The 23,008-nt window shown below is 42.1% G+C and overlaps 1 protein-coding gene across 1 annotated transcript in view; it reads left to right on the forward strand.

Annotated features, from left to right (window-relative positions):
* The window catches only part of megf9 (multiple EGF like domains 9), a 39,284-nt gene extending 16,276 nt beyond the window's left edge, over positions 1 to 23,008 (forward strand). Inside the window, exons 3-6 of the mRNA XM_023342442.1 lie at positions 5,566 to 5,705; positions 10,842 to 10,991; positions 17,571 to 17,840; positions 20,925 to 23,008. Of these exons, the coding sequence (XP_023198210.1) occupies positions 5,566 to 5,705; positions 10,842 to 10,991; positions 17,571 to 17,840; positions 20,925 to 21,457 (1,093 nt within the window). The 3' untranslated portion in view covers positions 21,458 to 23,008. The remainder of the gene's footprint in view (positions 1 to 5,565; positions 5,706 to 10,841; positions 10,992 to 17,570; positions 17,841 to 20,924) is intronic.

Genomic DNA, 23,008 nt, shown 5'->3' on the forward strand with positions numbered 1-23,008 from the left:
TAACCTTTCAATTTTCTATATAAGTATCAGTATTTAAGTTTCTTTTCCACCTGATTTTACAAGATAGGTTGTGATTAACCTGGCAATCACCTTTGTTTGTGTTCTCAACACAAAGTACCAGTAAGTTAAACAAAGTACAGCATCTGGATTCCTTTTTAACTGCTTGACGTAGAACGTTCTTGACCTTTGACCTCAGAACTGGCTCTTTGTGTAGGTAGCTGAGCGTGTCCAGGCTGTCTTGGCTCAGAATGAGGCTGATCTGAGCCAAGACAGTCTGCTGGGAGACGGGCCCATCCGACACGCCCTTTCAGGATCTAGCTGCTGGCCCATGAATTCATCAGAAACAGCACAGGGTAGTGCACTGGTTGGTTTCCCTCGACCCCCCCCCTCTCCCCCAATGCTGCAGTGAGGATGTTGGATGTTCTGGAGCCACATATGCAGCAGCCAACAGGGAAGCAGCAGCAGCAGCAGCAGAATGGGGTTAAGCTTTGTCGCCCCTGTAATACTGACCTACTTAATGTGCAGATCTTGCACGCAGCAGCTGCGCCAACACGGTACAGTGAAATCACTCAAAACAATAATAACGCCCCCTCTTCCCCCCCTCCTGGCGGTCAAGAGGGCACAAATTATCAGGGGGATTACCGGGCCCTCTGGGGGCCTCTGGCTTCATCCCAGTCTTCTTCTGCAGCCATGTGGCTGATGGCAGGCTGACTTCCTAATGAGTCCAAATGGAAATGGTTTCTGCTTGTAAGGTGAAGGCTTATTAGAAAGAAATGATGATGTAATTTGTAAAATGCCTTTATTCATTTAATCCTTTTCTTATTTGTTGTTGTTGATATAAGAGGTTGAAAAGAGATAATTCAGGATTGTTGGTTATAAACTCAGAAATCAGATGCTGTTGGCCATCTGGGATCTTTTCCTGCATCACATCTTAAAGTTGCACTAGATAACTGTAAGAAAAACACATATTTTACTTATTTGTTAAAATTGTCACAATGTTCTTACATTAAAAAAATAAGACAAATAATGATCTTATTCTGGCCGCTCCCAGTGGTTCTACTGCCATCTGCAAAAATACACTGCTCCCGCCTCCCGGTCAGTAACAACCAATCAGAGTCAGTAGGCAGGTCCTCATGTATGTGCTGCTCACACCTTTGTTTTGTGAATGTGATCATAATTAGGGTCTCTTTTCCTTTTTTGCACAAAGGACATGCAGACTTTGTTCATTGTGTCCGTGCATCAACTCCCAGACTCTTTCTTTGGGAAAAAAAGAAGTACATAAGAAAGTGTCATAAATTCCATTGCCACATTTTGTCATAAAAAATCACCATGTGCCAATGAAACCAATGAAAGCAATAAACAAGTCCTTAAAACCAGCTGGCCTGGTTAGGAGTCAAAATCTATTAAACTCCTATAGTCCAGCCACTAAAAGGCAGATAATGTCCATCAGCTCTCCAGTTGGTTTGGGTGGACTGGTATAAATCAGGATTTAACTGGATTCATCCTATTAAACCTTGGACCAAACCAACTTCCACATTCCGCACAGAACGCAGCTCTGCTTAGAATGGCTTATGGGCTCAAAGTTCGACGATGTTGTTCTGTGATTTTAATTCCCATTTATTCTTCAGAGGGGATTATTTATATTGTGTGTGGCTGCAGATCCCTGACAGAGGGAAGTAGGGCATGTGGAGGACCAGGGTGGACTGAAATGGACAGATTTGATCTCTAGGTATAACTACATATTCATTTGGAACTTGTATTCTTTACAGCAAACATAGCTGGATCATAATGATTTAGAGTCCACATCGAAATCTTTCAGAAGGGGTTTGTCCAGCATAGTGGTCACTAAAACCAGGAAACTCATTTTGTGTCAGCATTGTGTGAAGTTATTGGAGCCATATACAGTCTGCCCTTCTGACCTGAGACTTCAGGTGATCTGGAAGTTCACAATGCAGAAACACTATCTGTTTTGTTGTTGTTTTTTTGTTTTGTTTTTGTTTTTTTTTACTTTAATTTAACTGTTTTGGTAAAATCTTGCATTGGAATTTCTGAATCTCTCCATCTTGTTGTTTGTGTAATGATTATAGACATGTTTAAAAGGAACTGCCCCTGTGGGTTTTACTTTAAGAAAGTGGCTATTAGTATCACGTGACATGTGTCGGGTTTCCCCATACTGATCAATACATTCTCCTTCTTCTGAAGTGTCTAACCACTAGTTTACAGAGTATTGTCAGTTAGCTAAATCAGAAAAAGCAAAAACATTCCTGAAGGTGTGAAGGCTCATCTAGATTGATTCAGACCAAACAAAGAATGTCAAACGTGGTTCTCAGTCGACTCCCAGTTGGCTCTCACCTACATTTTGTCTTTATTATGTGTGAGCTGTAATCTATTACCATTGTGGGAGTCTGTTAGCTTAGTGACCAGTGTGTGTTGCACAAATCCAAGATTTTTGGCCAATTTCCCAGCATTCAGTTTTAGTAAAACATAAAACTACCAATACCAGTTTCATCCAGTTTCAACTTTTCTTTTAGAATAATGTTGCCAAAAAATCTGTTTTTTTTATATTATTATTATTTTAGGCGCTAAGGCGACGTTACACTGCGCGAGTCAGAGAGCAGGTGATAAACATGGGCAACAAAGACAAAAGCATCAATGAGTTGACTTTTCTTTAGCATTTTATATTCGTGCCTTGCATGACTGTCATGGTTATTATTAACAACTACAGTATATCAGTCTATGTGTATGTTCTGTAGAAAGTGTTCACCTGTTTCAAAAGGCTGTCAACATTTCCAAATTCTACATGTTTCATGACTTTTGAACGTCCTCTGAATTCATTTTTAAAAGACCTTTTGATTCTGGAAACAGCTAACTCGAACTCTTCTTAGTGCAGAAGCAACATCCACACCAAAGACTGTGTTTTTGAACGGCAGTCAGTAGGTTATTAGATGTGGAGCTTCTGTTAAGGACAGGCTGCTTCCTGTTCAGAGCAGCTCAGCATCCCTTGGCTCAGTTCATCTCTACCCTTTTCTGTTCAGGCTGGATGGAGTAAAATGAAAATGTATATATTTTGACTGAACATGGAAGGTGTGTTATGGTAAATTTAAGTTAGAGGATAGGTCCAGCGTCTGGAGCTGCAGACGTTTACAAAGTTCACAGTTCACAAAGACATGCAGATTTAACTGGGGAACAGGGCCTGTGTCTGGGCTCTCTTTGAGGTTCTGGGTGATGTCTGTATTCTTCTGCTTTTTGATTTTTATTTCTTAGTTATGTTGCTTGGTATTTAGGATTTTGATTTATGTTAAATAAATATATAAAAAGTACATGTGTGCATCTGTTTTTATCCTTCATGTTGCAGCTCGATGCTCTGAGTCTGTATTAGGGTCATGATTCAGCAAATGAATATTTAGTTTTTTCCAGTGTGTGTGTGTGGCCAGGAAAACAAGGACTGCTGACCTCCTGGTCTCCGGCATCGCTGAATTTAGCTCCGCCCCCAGCCTCCTTATTTGCATTAAGTGTTGTTGTTTTAACAAAGGCCTCCTTATGTGAAGACCCACACACACGCTTCTGGAAAGTGCTCCCTGTCACTTTGGATTTACCCCAGTTGTTTGGAAGTCATTGTGCCCTGGTTATGTTTCTGAGCCCATTGTCTGGGCTTGTAGCGTCTTGCATTCTTCCTAGGAAATTACCTTACCTGGGCGTCGGAGGGCAGTTTCACACAGTTACAACATTATATAATACTACTGATGCACTGACGAGAGAGAGAGGACTAGGAAATAAGTCTGACATAATTAAACTTACAATTACTTAGTTACAAAGAATAACTAGACACAAAAAATAAATGTAGGAGCTAAAACAGAAACAAATCTGATCTAATCAAAGAAAGAGACACAGGAATACAGAACAATAATGAAACTAGAATCAATAAATCCAACCCCAAAACAACTAAAACAACCCAGGATCCTTTGTTTGTCTATTAAAGAGTCAAAATGACATAATTGGGAATGAAAAGTCATCAAGAAAGAACACCTGTTGCCTAGGTGATGGCATTTATCTTTAGGCCCTGAAGTTGCCTTTTTCAAGTTTCCAGTTGGGAAGAACAAAATAAGGAACCTGCTGTGGCATAAGTGGTTTGACCGGATCTGACCCACATCTGACTCAAGAGTTCCTGCTGCATGTCATCATAGCTGCTGCAGCGTGGATCTGTTTGCCTGCAGGACTCTGTGGCTCTGACTGCTATCTAAAAACAAACACACAGTGGGTGTCATTTATCAACGGCTGCTGAAATCCTCATACTCTTCAACTCCCGTTCAGTCTGCCGTTGACAAATCTGGGAAGTATCATTTAAATACCACGCCTCTGTTTGCTCAGTTTCCTGGCCTCACCAGCTCAATGTGCATTGCTGATAAAGAAAGGAAGGTAAAAAAACAAAAAGATGAATTCCTCCTGTATTGTAAAATGGAAACATCCCAACAGGAATTTAAATGTGCAGCAGCAGGCTGTAGTGAGCTGTGAGAACGTGTTTTTCTTTCAGTAACTGCTTTCTCCTCATTAGAGTCAGTGTTTAGTGTAGCCATCGCTCCCAGTGGTTACACTAAAAATATCTGCACTTTTCTGACTCAGCATCATTTCCTCTGCTCCGCCACAGATCCACATAGGCATAAAATTACATGCACAATCTGAGACCTGAAGAATTCTCAGCTGCGTAGAAATGACTGTCTGATAACAATCAGGGCTGCTCCCTCCTACACAGAGCTCCACTGATCAGCATGTGATCAGCTGATAAATGCTTAAAGCTGCAGTATGCAACTTTTATACAAAATGTTTTTTTGTATATTTGATGTGACAGTTTGAGACAGATAATCTAATGGATCTCCTCCACCTCCATCCTGAGCTTTTATTGCTTATCTGAAGCACTGCACCGTTCCCAACCAAAAACAACCAATCAGAGCCAGGAGGAGGAGCTTAGTGCTGTCAATCATCTCATGTGCTCAGTGTGCTAATGTCAAGAAACAACTTATTTTTATAGGAAAACGGTTTATCTGTTGTCATAAGTGCAAAGGTTAACTAGCCTTAGCATTAATGACAGGCTCTGCTGACAGAGAGAAGCCACAGCGGGAGCAGAGAGGAAGGGGGAGGGGCATCAGCGGCATGCAAATGGACTGCATGACTGACAGCGCTAAGACTCTCCTCCTGGCTCTGATTGGTTGTTTCTAGCTAACACTGGGAGAGTAGTAGAAGAGCTTGATTTATTGTTTTCCACACATTTTCTGTCTCATTTCATGCTGTCACAATATTATGACATTTTTAACAAATATGTAAAAAAATATATTGTTTTTATAAAAGTTACATATTGCAACTTTAAAGCAGCAACAGGGTGGCTGCAACGTGACCTTTGGACCAGTTTAGGATTGGAGTCAGCAGGGAAGGCATGTGTGTCTGCTTCAGCTGTGTTTCAGACTCTGAAGCAGCAGCGCTAACACCCAAACCTCAGGATGGCTGTTGTTGTTTTGGTTCTGTTGTCCATGTTTATTGACGGGTTTGTTTTTCTGCGGCTCTTCCTTCCAGCTCAGGGACCTGCACGTGTAAGACGGGAGTGTACGGGCCCAAGTGTGATGAGTGCCACCCAGGTTTCTTCCACTTCAGCAACACTGGCTGCCGGCTCTGCCAATGCAACAACCACACCAACTACTGCCACCCACAGTCTGGTGAGTTAGGAGGGAAAGACTTTGCTTCTCCGGATTGCTTGTATTTTCTAGTGAATGAGGCAGAACGGCTATTTTTATTTTTTTTTAGGTTTCAGTGTAGAAACATCAGTGTGTGTTTCATCAGTGTGAGAACCTCTGGATAGATTCAAATATACAATCAAACAACACCGAGCTGTACAATGCAGATCTACAGGGCCTGCTTTAAAAATAAACTAAACCTGAGGAATCTGAACAAACATTTTAACAGCACCTGATTAGATCAGTATATCAGCAGAGCCTTTGTTGGGAGTCTGATCCCCATCCAGATCAGACATCTGTCTGCTATGTGTTGAATTACACATGTAAGCCATGGAATGTTGTAGAATGTGCTTACATGTGGGTTTAATACCACAAACGTACAATTTTCAAAAATATAAATGTCAGAGCAGAAATAGCAGCAGGACATGTCAACAAAGAGAGGTTAAAAGGCCAGCCTGAAAGGTCAGCTTTTCCTGCTAAGTCCTCCCTGTGCAAAGATCTTCCTCAGAGCAAGATGCTCCTTACTCAAGACTTTCTGTAGCCATATGTCCCCAGTAAGAGGAAAAAATGACAGAGCTATATGTTTTAAGGGTAGTGTTGTTAGTACATTGAAGTAGCGTAGCAAATACCTGTTTTCTTTTCTGCTCAATTCAGATAAACTGAGTTGCAAAAAAATTTAATTAATCCTGCTGCTCTGTTATAATTTTTTCTATTTTTGAACTAAAAAAATGCTGTAAATTGTTTATTTAAACTTAATGATTTCATACTTTTTACCAAATCAATAAGTTCAAATAATGTCTTGACTTTGTAAAATGTAAGAGTTTTGAAAAATGAAATGCGTTTTGGAAAGGAAAAAAAAAGGAATATATGAAAATAGTGAGTTTGCTGTGGCAGCTGATTGCAGACAGGCAGTGCTGTGTATTCTAACTGTCTCAGATTAGCTGTCAGGTTTACCTCAGCTGGTCTGGTCTCAGCGCTTCAGTTTGTTTATTTTGTTTATTCATGTGTGTAAAGGAAAGACATGAGACATGAAAAGTAACTAAGTTGATATTGTCTAAGTTATGTCATTTCTGTTTCTTGTAAGATGGAAGCAAATGAACTAAATGGAATTTTCTCCTCGCTAATTGTCCTTTGACCTTATCCAGAAATCCAATTTGGACCTTTGAACATAAAAATGGATATTCCCTGGCCTAAATATGTTTAAAGCTAGAACAAGTATAAGAACAGCAACACCCGAGATAAAGCCACAGACGTTTTTTCCACCAGCAGCTAACCCACAGCTCCAAGGTAATTACAGGATTTACTTCCCAGTTTCTGGCTTTAAATGGAGTTTGGGAGGGACTACTGGGGGACAAGACAGATATATACATTAGAGTTGTGGTGCTGCAAAAGTATTCACACCCCTTGGACTGTTGCACATTTCTTCTCATTAGAGCCACAAACTTCAGTGCATCGTTTTGGGTTTTATGTAGTCAGTAAAATAGGCTGAAGTTTCTTCTTTTTCTGTCTAAAAATTATGACAAAGTCAGATTATGTGATAACATTATTGGTTAATGGATTTTTTATTAAGCCATCAAAGCCTCAAAGATCCTCATATACTGTCCATTTCTCTTTGACATGCATGCTGTCAGAAGTGTACACACTGTGTTTAGTGGTCCACACCTGTTTATTTAAATATGAAACAATATCAAAGTAGCATAAATAGAAGACATTTCACCAAGATGTCCTTTTCAGTTATGTCTTTTACAGCAAAGCCTCATGGTCAGTAAGTGTAAGAAAAACTGAGTGGTGTGACAACATATCCTCATCTTCTTATCCAGTGATCAGTGTTATTTAAGATAAGGGTTAGGGTAGAACTCTATATTCTAGAATTGCACATTACCAGGCAAAACAAGACATTGGATTTGTGTTATGCTAATATGAAGGATTTTTACACCTCTAAAGCAAAATCTTCTCCGCTCGGAATACAAACCATGTTCAGACATGACCTGTAAGTAAGAGGACTGTGAGAAAGTGGTCACAGGAGGCTGAAGAAGCCCTGCAGGGTTGTTTTGAGGCTCCAGACTGGAATGCTCCCTGAGAGCCACGCTGAGAGGACATCGAGTCAAGCCGAACAGACACCCCACCCTCCTCTGACCCTCGGCTTTCCTGTCAAACCTCAGATGTTCCATCTTCCACCTCAGTCATGGACTTTTCTGCTTCTTCAAGCTTGACTTCAATCAAATCAGGAGATGATGCTCTTCCCCATGTGGTTCCTCCTCCCACTTTTCTGTATCTAGAAGTCCGGTGAAGAGGCAGTTGGAGAGACGGAACCGGAACCAGACTGCAGGTCCAGATGGTGTCAGAGTCCTGAAGGCCTGAAGCCGCAGAGCAGATCTGTGGGATTCTGCAACATCTCTTCAACCTTAGCTTAACCCAAAAGAAGGTTCTGTTGCTGTGGAAAACATGTGGCGACTGAGGCAGTAGGAGTTCTCCGTGCAATAGGTGGATCGCCAGTTAGATTCCCGGTCCGCACTTGTCGGTTGTTTCCCTGGGCGAAACACCTCACCCACCTGGCCTGCTGCCGTTGGTCAGAAGGGCTGATGGCGCAAAAAATTGTAGCCTCGCTCATGTCAGCCTGCCCCATGGCAGCTGCAGCTACAATCCTGTAGCTTGAAATCATCAGCATATGAATGAGCCCTTTGAGATTTCAAGTAGAGATATAAAGGGCACTACAAATAAAATTATTATTATTATAATCCGAAGAAAACTCACCCCTCCTTTTCACTCTGCTTCAGACTTCGAGAACAAAACAGACTCCTGTCATCAGCAGAAAGTATTTTCACCTTACAGTAGTCAGGCTCAGATACTTAAAGAAACTAGCAGAGATAGAGAATGAGAGGTTTGATGGAGAGAAGAGGCAGAGGGGGACAGTGTGTGTTGTGGGGGTGGCAGTGTAAGAAGCCATATGTCCTCCCGTTCTAATGCAGGGGCAGATGGAGAGCTGCAGCCTTCTCCTGGGCTCAGTGGTCACTGCGCTGTGGATTAACGAAGCTCAGGTTTGACAGCTCCCTCTAAAACCCGACCCAGACTTTCCCCAGGGCTGTTCATCCAGGAACATGGTGCAAATGTTTCCCCAAAAACTCTGGACTTAAGGAAAGGACTGCAGGGATTTGTGTCCAGCTAGCATAAGAGCTAAAGCTGCAAACAGGATTGTTCAGTTTATCATCAACTGTTTTCACATAAATCGAACTAATTCTGACTCTCAGAATAAACAAAGGTTCATGAACTAACGTCTCTTAGGTTTTCCGTTACCTGCAAATCAACTTCCTTCATTTTTGTCTAATTGCTATGCCCAGATCTAGGTGGAATCATGTTTGCAACCTTCATCTGTCACTATGCAGGCATAATAATTCACTCTCACTGTTAAATACACAACAGTGATATTTCCTTCAATACTTTCAAGAATGCGATAGGTCACAGTTCGACTGTCATTTTTTGTCCAGGTCATTGTTCTTTTCTTTCATGTTTCTCTCAGCCATTGTTTTTTTTATAAAGACAAGCCAAAGACCAGAATTGATCAGCAAAGTATTTTGCTGTTATAACCATCGATCCTTTCAAAGCTCCATGACTGGGACCAATAAAATTTCTGGAACCATATTGGGGCATCCTTAGTATTATTTTTTTTCATAATACTATGGAAGCAAAGCACAGCCAGTTGAATTACAGCTTCCTTATTGGGAGGTCTATTCAAGATAGCATGATTAGAAGTGAGAGGAGCTGTTGGCTTTGTAAGGGTTTTCTTGTTTTGCAAGAACTGATATACACGTTTGATTTTTGTCAAAAACAAGAACAAGGGCGTGCCGTGGTGGCGTAGTGATTAGCGCGACCTGTATTTGGAGACCTTGAGTCCTCGACGCGGCCGTCGCGGGTTCGACTCCTGGACCCGACGACATTTGCCGCATGTCTTCCCCCCTCTCCCTCCCCATTTCCTGTCAGCCTACTATCATATAAGGGACACTAGAGCCCACATAAAGACCCCCTGGAGGGGTAAAAAAAAAAAAAAAAAAAAAAAGAAGAACAAAGTTTGCTCTGGCCAGAACATCTCATATTTCACTGGAAACTCAAAACCCTTATGAGATGTCTTCATTGTGCCTTCCCGCTGCAGCATATATACTGTAAATAGCTTTTGTGCATTAGAGAACCTCTGGATCGCCTAATATTTTTTCAGTCATGCAGTTATTGTTATTGTTGTACATCACAACAGAAAAAGGTTCTTCTCAGATTCCATGTAAAGATCTCCAGAACCCTGGGATGGAGAACAGCTTCTCAGTTCTTGTACTGGCCTGTAGGTTTGTGATGCTTCACTCATCCAAGTCACTGGTGACTTCAGATACCCAAATAAATGCTCCAAAGAACAGAAGATTAGATCTTTCAGATGTTCCTGTGGAATCTATTTAAGAGCTTAGAGAAAGTACATGCAACTTCCTGCAGAGGGCTCACTGACCGAAATAACCTGTCAGTGGATTTGTCTTAAACTCTGTGAGATGGACTAGTTGAAATGCTTAACAGTGATTAAAGGAAGACCTGGAGTGTTTTCAACACTAGAATCCAATCGTGTCACTATTTGATCAGCAGCAGCTGCTGAATATTCCCAATCTGAGAGACATAAGCTCAGAAGCATAAGATACAATTGCTGACGTTATGTTTTTAAGAACATATTTTAAAATGTCCATGTTTAGACAAGAAAACCCACAAAACAACTTAGCATGCTTTGAATTCATATTGCATTATAATATATTCATGTAGCTGTTTATAATTCTGCACATTTTCAAAACACACACACATAACCACAGCACCCACCACCAACCCAGTCATTACCCCTCCTGCTCAGATATCTTCCCACAGCAAAGTTTGATGTTGCAAAACATGAACTGCCTTCGTGAAATCATGTATTTATGTTTTTCCTTGAAGATACATTCATGTAAATGCATTCTGCTCTTAGGAGCACCAAACCTGTTGTTGACAGGAAAATATTGAGGAATTTGTATGAAAACTTTTATTACATGCTGATTTGATTTTCATAACACAAATCATAAAAATGTCAGTTATTCACATAAAGTCTGCCGTGTCCCGCAGGAGTGTGCCTGAACTGTGAGGGGAACACCCAGGGGTCCAACTGTGAGGAGTGCAAGGTGGGTTTCTTCCGCCGTCCTGGTGCCGCCCCGACCGAAGTCTGTGCACCGTGCCCCTGCTCCAACTCCACCTCCACCGGCACCTGTCTCACCGGTCAGTCCCCGCTCTCCTTCTAATCCTATGGTTGGTTGTTAGCATTAGGCAGACTCAGTCTAACTTAGTTCCTGCATACTCGTTGGTTTTCTGTTGGCTGCTGCTGTTTCAGAGTCTAGCTTTATACACCACTCAACACAAAGGAGTACAGTGCAGATAATTAATGGTACAGTGCATGACTTATAGAGATCTGTTTGTGTTAGTTGCAGCTTCTTAAGGATGACCCGTCTGTTTCTCAAACTGAATGCTGTATTAAATGACTTTGGGGCTTTTTTAGAAGAAAATAATCTTTTTTTAAAAAAGGTTTCGTTGGCTCTAGTGGCCTATATTTGAAAGTAGTTTGACAGGAAACAGGGTAATGAGAGAGGGGGAAGACATGCGGCAAATCGAACCTGCAACCACCGTCACCAGGACGAAGGCCTCAATACGTGGGTCCTGCTTTGCCCCTGCGCCACCACAGCACCTCTGAAGAAAATAATCTTAATTTACCAGCATTTCATGGGTTGTGTGCAGATTAGGGCTGAGACACGAATACTTTAATTGCGATTAATTAATTACGTAGATTTTAACGCATTAAAAATGTTAATGCAAATGATTAAAATTTTTTCCAGCCGGAGCCTTTGTCTGCGTTTCTGATATGGTACGCCTGTAAATATGATGCACAAGCAGTGATGGACGACAAAGCTGCTTCTCTTGCCCCACTGGGGCATCATTTCTGCTTCTGAAACAATCTGATTGAACACTGGAAAAAACTATTGTTTTTTTGTGCTAGAAGGAGTTAGCCTATCAGTGAAGCTATTCAAGCTTAAAATAGCATCTCAATGCTAAACATGTAGCAGCAGCAGCACAGACATCACCAACGCTAATGTCAGCATCCACAGTCCACATTTCTAAAGGATTTCCATGAATGATCAGGAGTTCCTGAAACACTGGAAAACCGAGTGGCTAGAACAAAACTTTGCATAAACCTGATGGTTGAAGAACCGGAAGAACAACTAAAAAGTTTAATATCTTTGTTGTTGAACTCATATTTATTCAATAATTTAGCAGCAAAAAGGGTAATTTTTTTTTAGTTGAAAATGTAGCTGATTTTGTAGATAGTTTTGGATTAATATTTGATTAATTAATTACAGACCCTACAATTAACTCAATAAAAATTATGATCAGATCCCACAACTAGTACTGAGCATTTAATTTACATTTCCAGTTCATTAAATATAGACGAAAGAAACCCTAGTGTTTGTTTCTGGTGAAATGGTGGCATGTGTAATGTAGCTTGTCCTGCAGCAGTAGAACAATGGGATTTAACACGCTTCATCCTTATATACATTCACTATTCAAAAACTTTTGCCTATTTAAAGCAACACATACCTCAAAGTTTTGATAATGCACAAAATGGGTTTCATTTTACCACCTTCTGACCCAGGTTAGATGTGTTTTTAGATATACCACTATTGTGGGAATCTCGTGGAAAAAAATGTAACGGCAGCTTTGTTTTACACCTGAATAAAGGTGCGTGTCCCTGCAGGAATACACCGCACTGCCAGAGCTCCAGGCTGGTTACTACGTCTTCCCAACATGTAGGGACCTGTAGTACAATCATGGACATCTAAATAATTCATCACTACTCTAAAACTTAAAGGAAATGGTTCTGATTACTCAATGTTTCCTTTCTCTTGCTGTTTACTGTGTGACTAACAAGACTCCACAAATTAATAGATGCCTTTGATATTGTTAGTTTATTACCAAAAATAGTAAAGTGGTCATTTATAAAGTCTATTTGATGTAGCGGAATGTGATGAGATGTTTCTATGGATATAGAGGGGATAAGAAGTCTCAGCTGTCTAAAAAAGGTAGCAGTTTGTTCACGTCACCATTGATTAGTGCCTGGGTCTGGAATGTAGAATCTCTAACATTGCCCACATGACCCCTTATACTCACCTCCAGGCTGCTAGTGTTTCCCTTTTTAAATACAACACAGCATAATGGGGAGATGATGTAAGCAGGTGAATAGAGACTAGAGATTATCTCCATTGCCAGAACCCCCTAATTACAGCTTGGCATGGAGCCATGTGTTGTGTTTTGTGTGTCACTGGCCTTTCACGGTTTCACTTCATCAGGCTCAAACATCGCAGCACCACTCTGTGACTTAGATCACATCCAATCTGCATCAAACTCCATGTGAACCATTCAGTTTTTATTTAGCTTTGCATCAGCTAGTCATTCCCATAGGCAGCTACTGATGCCCCCCATTGGCGGCTCCCTGCATGACAACAACCATGCTGTAGATGCACCAGGGCGGTCGGCGTTGGTTCCTGCTCGGAGCCCGAGTGGAGACTTCACAACGTGGGAGGAAGTGGAAGGGACATAAACCAGGCTGAGCTGAGCAGGGACAGCGTGAGCACAGCTGGGCCGTTTCAGAGACAGGCAGCAACAGACTGAGGGGGGATGGGCTAGCATTGCTCTCTGTTTAGACAGCATCACTGCAGGAGAAACTGAGTGAGGGAAGAGATGATCAAAATGTCCTTCCTGGTTCCCGTTAGTAGGTTGCGTGACTGTGGAAGGTGGTTGACACCAGAGAGAAGCAGTCGTATATTAGTGATTTCCTCGGTATCGGTGACAAATGAGAAACGCCACCATGGAGAATCCTGACTTCACGTTAAAACATGGATGAGCTTTCTAGATGTGCTAATGTATCCTGTTGAGGTGGATGAATCTAGTTCCCTGCAGACACTCAGAGAGGTGAAGTGGAGAACTGCACCAGTACAGAATGTGGGTCACACATACTAAATCATCCATTTATGATTGTGTCTTCACCTAGTGGTAGAGTTTGGCTCAGTTCTGACAGCTCATCCTGAACATCAGCAAAAATCTGTCCTCCTCTCCTCTCCTCTTTCCTAAACAGGAGAGGAACTCTTACATAAACAGAGCATCTCAGGCTTTATCAGACCTTTAGTTCGTGTGTCGTATAAAGCAGAGGACGGTGGATAAGGGAGCAGGTCAAGCCTGCCGGCCCCATGCGGTGCTGTGCACAGCAGCTCTTTTCTCTTATGTAACCCAAACCTACAGGCTGATGCCTTTGAACCCCCAGCAGAGGTTAAATCAAGCTTATCATGAGGAGCAGACTGCTCACTGTTGGAATACAGCGCAGTCACATGACTACTCTAGACAGACCTACAACTAGGCCAGGGCAACGCAGATAGCTCTGTGTGTAGCTCCACTGCAGACTGGTTCCATCATGGATCCACACTGTTGCAGAGGATCAGTCTGCTTTTCACAGTTGGTATCTGAGGTACTTTCCTAGGGTTGAGCTCCACTCTCACTGGTTTTTATATTTTAGGTGAGAGGAGTTGGCTGTTGGACTCTGTTGTAATAGTCCAATAGTTGACTGGAAGCCAGTTTCATCTAGCCAAGCTTGATACAAGCCTTTACTCACATGGTTCCTGTGCAATGCTTCTAAGTTGTACACTGACAAAGTGCAGTCAGGGTTCATCTGGGACATTATGATATTTATCATGTATGTTTCTGTACTACCAGTAGCTAATCGCACACTGCAGTTCCGCAGTAACCTAACTAAGACCTGGAATCTCATTCTGAGGTGAAATTGCTGTCTGGAAACTGCCATTATTTTTAGATGCTGATTGAGGAAAAGTTTCACATTTTAGATGGGACCTCAAAGACACGTTGAATCTGCTGTAGTTGTCATGCTTGGTCCCTAGATGGTGCTGTAATTTTAGCATGTAATCAAAACATGCTTTTGCTTTTGAGCCTTAATTTCTACCTAACTAGCTTCCACCTCATTTAGAAAATAGTAACCCGAATCTGATGAACCAAATGTTCACCTAACACTTCAGTATGTTTAGTTGCGTTAAACTGAACAGGCTATATACCATTGTTTTTGTCATCTGCCCTTTCATTCCCAAACAGCGTATGAGTGTAGAATAAACCCTACACTCGCACTTTGTGAATGCGTGCTTTCACATCTGTGGAGGGTGTTTCCAAAAGATTTCAGTGTGAGACCTGGTTTCAAAAAGTGTCAGTGTTTGAGACTCTGATCACTGGAGACGTGTAAACAAGCGACTGAATCACAACAAAAATGCTATGATTGTCTCAGTTTAAACAAAGCCTTAATATGATGTTATGGATACCCTGTTTGTATGATAATTAGTCAATATTTACAGGTTAAATGTAAAAATGTATAAGACAGCCCAGTCCTCATTAGCCTGGTAAAAATGACCCCCTTATCTTAAACTTTACTTCATCCAGAGGGCCTGGGCTCCGGCTACTGAGAAACGATTGTTTCCTGGAGTTTAGGACTCTGTTGAAGTTTTAAATTTTACCCAGTCACTAATTTTTGCCTATGATATACATAATACGGCTGTTAGACTCTAAGAAGCTTACTGGAAAATGCCTCCACTGCAAAGAGAGAAGAGCAGACCTGAATGCGGCGATTGTTAATGTTAATTTCATTTTGGGAAGCTTGACCAACACAGACGTTCACTTCCTCTGCTGCTGTTGTTAAAACTACAGGCGGGCTATAGTTCTAAAACACCACAGAAAATCAACATCATTGTTCACAACTTCTCCTTCTGTTTGCTGACTGGGCTGGAAGAATTCTACCTGAGAAATCCATGTGAATGGGAGAAATCTCAGACTGTCTGTGGAGTGAGATTTAAATGAGTGGAATAGGAAAGCAATAGTCAGGCTAAGTCCTCATAAGTACCCTTTACGTACTCTGTACATGATTTGTAGCTGAAAGACCTATAATGGAATCGGTGTAAGTTTTGAGTTAATCACTGAAGCTACGAGCCAGTTGAGCTCCAGTAAGTTTGTTAGCTACCTCTACTGGTCCCCACTGCTCTTTATAAAATATCTTCTAGAACAAGATTGAAAGCTGTATTTAGAAGGTGCATGTGGCTGTTTGTTATAAAAGGAGAAAGATTAAATCTCTACATCCCCAATGCCACAGTCTGGAGGTACAGCGTTGCCTCTTGGGGGGGAAACTCTTAGACAAACATGCTGGAGGAAATCCAAATCCCATCTCGCCCGGGGATTCATTCACATCCCGAGTGCTTTTACTTTTGGTCATCTACCAATTTTAAGCTTCTTAGAGACAAAACAGCTGAAGTTCTATTCACATAATTGAGCTTGTACTGTATGTGTCACTTTAAACCAGTGGGATTTAGAGAAAATCCACAACAAATTCCTACTGCCGCACCTGATTCTTGCTTTTAAAACTCGTTGAAGGTGTTTGCTGTATTCACAGCCCACCACAGAAAAAGCCAGACTTATTGTGAGCTTCATGCTGAAGATGAATGGATGTAAACATCTCCACTTTGGTTGTGTTTACTTGTGAAGGCTGAATCCAGACAGCACCTGTTCCAAGCATGGCTTGGATCCCACGTTTGACTAACTGGCTGATGAATTGATGCTTCCCTGCTGCCTGTTCCCTTTGTTCCGCAGGACCACCAAGACCACCTTCAGAGGTCCAGGCAGGCCTGTTGGACACTTGTTGATTGTCAGTAAGACGATGTTTAGTGAAAAGGTTCCCCCTCAGGGATCGCCGTTAATACTGCATCTCCAGGCCGACATGCTAGATGGGGCGGTGGTGTCATGTTACAGAGAGAGAAAGCCGACTCTTGGAAACAAAGAACACTTGGTTCCAATAAGCAGTGATGGTTCTTGTGTTGAAAGGAGATCAGTTCCTAATAAAATCAGAATTTACATCAAATCTGCCCATTATGCTTTGTTTTGGGAAGTTCTGACTCGTAACACAGCAGGGGCCATTTTGATTTTAAATCATAACAACACAAACTAATGACAAAATGAACATAAAGCCTTGAATCTGTTTTATGTGGAGGCTTCCAGAACTGCTCCTCGTGTGTTTGTGTGTGTGTGATTCCAAAACACCTTCCCTCATTGGGTGTGTTGATGTTTTTATGGATAATGATGGAGGATGATTTCAGACATACCACTTCTCTAGGTGTTTTAATCTTCTCATTTTTAATAAATTTATATTTCAGATTGTATTTATTTTGTTACTCTCCTAGTTTTGTGAAACAAAAATTTTTTCCCCTTTAATTTGCCACATGTCTATCTATTAAAGTTTGGGTCAGTCAGCCTGTCTAGTGGAGAATATTAAAATGAAGAGGCAGGGTGTGACCTGACCTCAGGAGACTCAGCAGCAGTCCATGTTTCCATGATCATACCTGAGAGAAAACAACCAGCTAAGACACAACATGGCTTCCACATTCACATCTAGTCATCTTGGGCCCCCTAGTGGCAAAAGGCACATTTTAAGAGTTCATTGAAACACTGCATTGATCTAAGGGTTTTTCAGGTTGAGGTTTAGTACCACAATTGTGTCTTATTGCTGTATTTTTCTACATTTTCTTTTTTTAATGTTCATACACATTTAGGAATCTGTATGAATTCATGAAGTATTGCTTAGAATTTTCTCTGTTAATTAATCAACAGCCATCCCTTTGATCTTGGGACTCTTGAGCATCATCAGTGAAAGCCTTCCTGGTTCAAGCAGTGATCAGCAGCTGACGTGGTAACCTCTCTTTCCTTGTTCAGATTCCAGCGGCTCTGCCGTGTGTGAGCGGTGCCTTTCCCACTACAGCGGCCCGCACTGTGACCAGTGCAGCCCTGGCTTCTACAACACGTCCGGGACCTGTGCACCGTGCGACTGCAGCGGCAACGCGGACCCTCTGGGCCCCGCCCAGCTCTGCGACCCTAAAACCGGCAGCTGCCTGAGATGCATCAACAACACCTCCGGGTCCCGGTGCCATGAGTGCGCCTCTGGGTTCGTAGGGGACGCCAGAGCACATAACTGCACCCGTCCAAGTAAGGCCAGAACCTCAAGACATGCTTTTGTTAGGGTCTTCTAATTTTTTTTAACCTAATCTCAAGTGTACAAAATCAAGATTTAACACTATTACTTTTAATAAGCAAACAAAAAATTGATGTTAAAAAGTTGTGAGTGGAAGAAAAAAAAAAATTCAACCATTGACTCAGCATCACGTAGAGCCAACTTCAGAGAAAATCACTCTGGTGCTATTTGAATGAAGTTAGGCACGCTCTTTGTTACATCACCGTTCACTGTGTTCCTGCACAGCTCCTTTAAGTATGTGAGTCAGATGGAAGTCTGGAGTTTGACTGACTCATTGTAACAACTCGACTCTCTCATTTATTGTAGATGTGTTACTTTGTTTGGGATCATTGTCTTGTCGATGACTTCTTCAGAAGCGCGGGTCTGATGAAAGGTCTCATTGTGAGCTCAAGCTCAACTCAATGATCTATAAGGTGCCCAGGTTCTTCGGCCTGGACTTTTTTGTTTTCTCCAAGCATCTTTCCTTTGGCCTCATTTGGCAACAAACATAGTTCCACAAGTTCTGTGGTTCATGTAGCTGCAACTTTGCAGTACAGCTTCTAGGACTGGATGTTAAAATCCTTTCATAAGTCAGAACCACACTGTTGTTGGACAAGCAGGATTGGATTCAAGTTCCTCTACAGCAGGGGTGGCGAACAAGTTAGACACAAAGAGCCGAAATCTTTAACTGTGAAAATCCAAGAGCCACACCACGCGCTGACCTGCCAAGACAGACACACACACATGCGCACACAAACACACATAATTAAAACCATATATTTTTCTAATAACACACTCCTCTTCTTACAACATAACCCTCAAGTGTCCACCCTCAACACACACATCAAATGCAGCTTAGCCAGAGGTAATACAGCAACTACCCTGGAGGTCAGACACCTCCCTCTCCACACAGGCACTGCTCTCTCTATCCCTCGCTCTGACACACGCAACTAATGAACACACTTCAGATACATAGATAGGGCCTGTATAATGTAAATTGATCAATATTGAAATATTCACACAGGCATGTTTAGTCAGATGGTATTTTTTTCAAACTACATCACAGAGTTTCTTACCTTGCTGGAGGTGATGGGGTGATAATCTCAGTGGGATTTCTGGCATCTCTTGTTTCTAGTAATCCTCTGCAAATCAGGTTGGTATTCAGTTGTAGCCACTCGGAGCAGTTCCTTTACGTGAGTGTCAGTCAGAACGGACCGATGCTTGGACTTCACGTGTTTCAAGGTAGAAAACAGGGATTCGCAGACATATGTTGAGGAGAACATCGACAGCAGTTTGAGGGCGGCTCTTTTTTTTTAGCACGGGCAATATGCCATGCCACTTTATAGGATGCAAGTGTCACAGCTTCTCCACGCTTGGTCAATTGCTGAAACATTTGAGACTGTCTTTTTACCTGGCTTTTCAATGTGCTCAATTTTTGCTTCCGTAGTTCAGTACCTTTGGGGAAATCCTTGTCAATATTAGCATGGAGTGTGCTAAAATGACGCTGAAGGTTTGAAGCCTTGTAATGTGATATCGTGGTATCGCATAATAAACAGAGCGATTTGCCATTCCGTTCAATAAAAAAGTAAGCATCTTCCCATTCTTCCAGAAATGTCCTGTGTTCATCGTCATATTTTCGTTTAGCTTTGCATTTTGCCATTTTTACAAAGAAGGTAAGTCTGCGGTCTGCATGCATATAAAATGTTTACCTAATTTCCCGGCATGAGACGTAATCCGCGCATATGATTGGCGGTCACTTACGTCTCTTACGTCTTACGTCTCATAAAAAACACCCAATCTGTCAAATTAATTTATTAATTTTAAAATATTATTATTTGTTTTTAATAACCCCTGATGGATTTAAGTGTGTTTAAATATAAAAAAGAAGAAGAAAAGAAACATGAAACGAGGAAAGAGCCACAGTATATAGAAAATATGGTAACAGGCAAAGAGCCGCATTCTTATTGGTCGAGAGCCGCATGCGGCTTGAGAGCCGCGTGTTCGCCACCCCTGCTCTACAGGATTCTCTTTTGCAACTAATGAATAAAATTATCAGTATTTTAGAAAATATGTGAAAGCCCCAGGCATCCCACAGAGGATACCCAGGCATTCTGGAGAAAAATAGTCTCTCAGCGTTCATCATCATCAGCAGCATCGCTTCTGTCAATAGCGTGATCTTTAAGACTTCAACTTAAAGATTGATTGATTTGTTTATTTAGCTCTTAACAACAACCAGCCAGGAAGACCAAAGCAATTTATATTAAAAATATGACATGACCAAAAACAGTACAATATCCACACACAATCCTACATAGTATTAAAAGTCTTAAGTTTAGACTTAAAAATACCCGGATCGGTAATAGAACAAAGATCCAGGGGAAGGTTACTCCAAATTAGGGCTGCTGCCACAGAGAAGGGCCATTGACCCCAATGTTTTAGCCTTGACCTTGGGGTGTTTGACAAAACTTACTTGGACAATTTAATGTATTGTATTTGTATTTTTTTAAAAACCCAAACACCTGAGGGATTGAAAAGAGATTTTCATCCCACACATTAAAGGTTGGGAGGTTATAGAATAGGAAAAACGTTAACGGCTTAACGGCTGAAAGAGGTAACAACAAAAACACAATGTCAAGGGAATCTTCAGATTTATTAACAACAAAAAAGACCCAGCACTCTTTCAGGTTTTCCCCAAGTGGTCACTGGGCTTTACTTGCCCCCCACCTACCAAGCTAAGTGTTGCTTGTTATTTCAAGGGTTTTTTATACACCAGAAACGATGATACCAAAGATGGGTTTATAGTTAAAGCATTAAACTAGGAACAAGGCTGGGGGGAAGGGGAGCGCACCCCTTCCCCCCAGTCATCTTCACATGCTCTTGCAGCTCCCTGTTGTGCACCTCTGCAGAACCGACGCACCACCTTTCACTCGAAATGTTCTGTTTGGACAGTGTTCTTGGTTTAGCAAGTTTTGTAGGCCTTTGTTCTGGATTGTGGGTTTCTTGGCCACATCACTTTGAATTAAGATTCGCTGAAGTTTAAAATGTTTTTCTCTCTTCAGAAGCGTGGGTGATACCAGCACCAGCAGAGGTCACAACCAAGACCCCCATGTCCGGCGGGTCTTCCCCAACGTCACCTTTCACCAGCACCACTTTGACCTCCACAGCAACCAAAGGCAACCCAGTCCACAGATCCAACGACAACGGCGGCACCGCCTTGGGCAGCAGCACCACCACCACCACCACACAGGCCCTGCTGACCAGCCTGAGCAGTCCCACTGACAACACCACAGCAGCCCTGAAGGAGGTCTCATGGACACAGTTCAAAGTCATCATCCTGGCCGTCATCATCCTGGTGGTGGTGCTGCTGCTGGGCTTCGTGGGAGGCGTGTACACCTACCGGGAGTACCAGAACCGCAAGCTCAACGCCCCCTTCTGGACCATCGAGCTGAAGGAGGACAACATCAGCTTCAGCAGCTACCATGATAGCATCCCCAACGCCGACGTGTCCGGCCTGCTGGAGGACGAGGCCACAGAGGTGGCACCCAACGGTCAGCTGGCGCTCACCACACAGGCAAACAACTACAAGGCTTAACGCCGCCATTCAGCCCCAAATCAGACTCCTAGATTTACAGATGACATGAAGCTGCTGGAACATACCAAATCGAAAGCTCCCTAACGTCTGACCCGCTCCTCTGGAGAAATGGCACCTCTTTGCAAACTGACAGAAAGGACAAAGACGATGTTCGAGATCAGAGAAATGGATACAAAGTTCCCACCTGAGAGAGAAAGCACTATTTGATATATTTTGATTGTGAAATGGATGAACAGTGAAAAAGCTTCCAAAAAGAATATGATTTATTGCAATCAAGAGCCTGCAGGGGTCACTGTTGTTCTGTAAATTGGAATATTGTGACAGGTGCAAAGCATACACCTGTTAGCTGATGTTCCTGAACCCAATGAGAGGACTTATGGGAGCCTAGCATTTCATAGATATATATATTTTATTTTGTTTTTTAATGGACTCTGGGCAGTTTAAGTTCAACTCAGATTACTTTTTAGACTATCCTAAACTGAGACAACGATTGTTATTTAATGAATTATTTTTATTCTGTTCTTATTTATTTGTTGACGTTTCATTCTTGGGAGAAATTGCTGCACATTTCCAACGTGTTCCTCAATGGTGTTTTTTATCCGGTGTGCTGTTGAACGGTGTTTTTTACTCGCCCAACATGTTTCCATGTACAGTTTGTGCGCTTTTGGAGAAAGTCCGAGTGAAGTGACCTCACCTTTTTGTTTTATAGCTTCCTGTGTTTTGTTAAAGTGTCGGCTCACTTGAACGCGTGCAAGAGGTGTGTTTCTCTTAAAGAAACAGCAGTCACCTTTTTTTTTTTATAAAGTCCCTGTGTTGCTCGACTGCTGGGGTAGTGACACATCTTGGGCTTGCGTAAAATGCCATAAAATTACAATCTTATCTGCTCTTTGCTGCCTACCTCAGCAAAGGTTTCAAAAAAAAAAAAAAAAAAAAAAAACCTTCATAAAAATGGCTCGCGGTTATGTGGAGGGTGTGTGGTGTGACTCAAATGACAAGGCCATTTGATGTTTGAAACGTAAACACAACTCCAGTGTTGATCCTGTTGTTATGGAGCCTGCTGCTTCCTCTGACCACTTCCAGCCGTGTTGCATCAGCGGGAGCAGTGAGCTGTGAAACCAGTGCGGTCACCGCCGGATCCCGGTCGGGAATCTGAGGGACCTGCTGTATTTGGGCCAGCACTGGCCGGATGCGCTTCTTTTTATTCTGGTGAACGAGTAAAAAGCTAATCATGGAAGTAACTCCTCAGGTACCGGCTCTCTCTCCCTAATGTGATCACTGTAAATACAATTCTTAATGTACATATGAATGTGAATAGTAGCACGATTATTGTACAGGTAGGATACTGTGTGTGCACTGTCACTCAACAAGCGCTGACCCTCTCTGGGCGTGATGTTGCTGTCAGCTTTTTCTATTGTTTTTATTTCCTACTTTGCCACATAGACGGTCGGAGGACTGAGAGCGCCCAGAAATCAGAACTGCAACAATCCAAACTGTGTAAATAAGACCTGAAACTCAGAGCTCAACTCTCAAATAAAAATGAGTTTAACTGTT

The sequence above is a fragment of the Xiphophorus maculatus genome, chromosome 11, assembly GCF_002775205.1.
Source record: "Xiphophorus maculatus strain JP 163 A chromosome 11, X_maculatus-5.0-male, whole genome shotgun sequence".
NCBI classification, from domain to species: domain Eukaryota; kingdom Metazoa; phylum Chordata; class Actinopteri; order Cyprinodontiformes; family Poeciliidae; genus Xiphophorus; species Xiphophorus maculatus.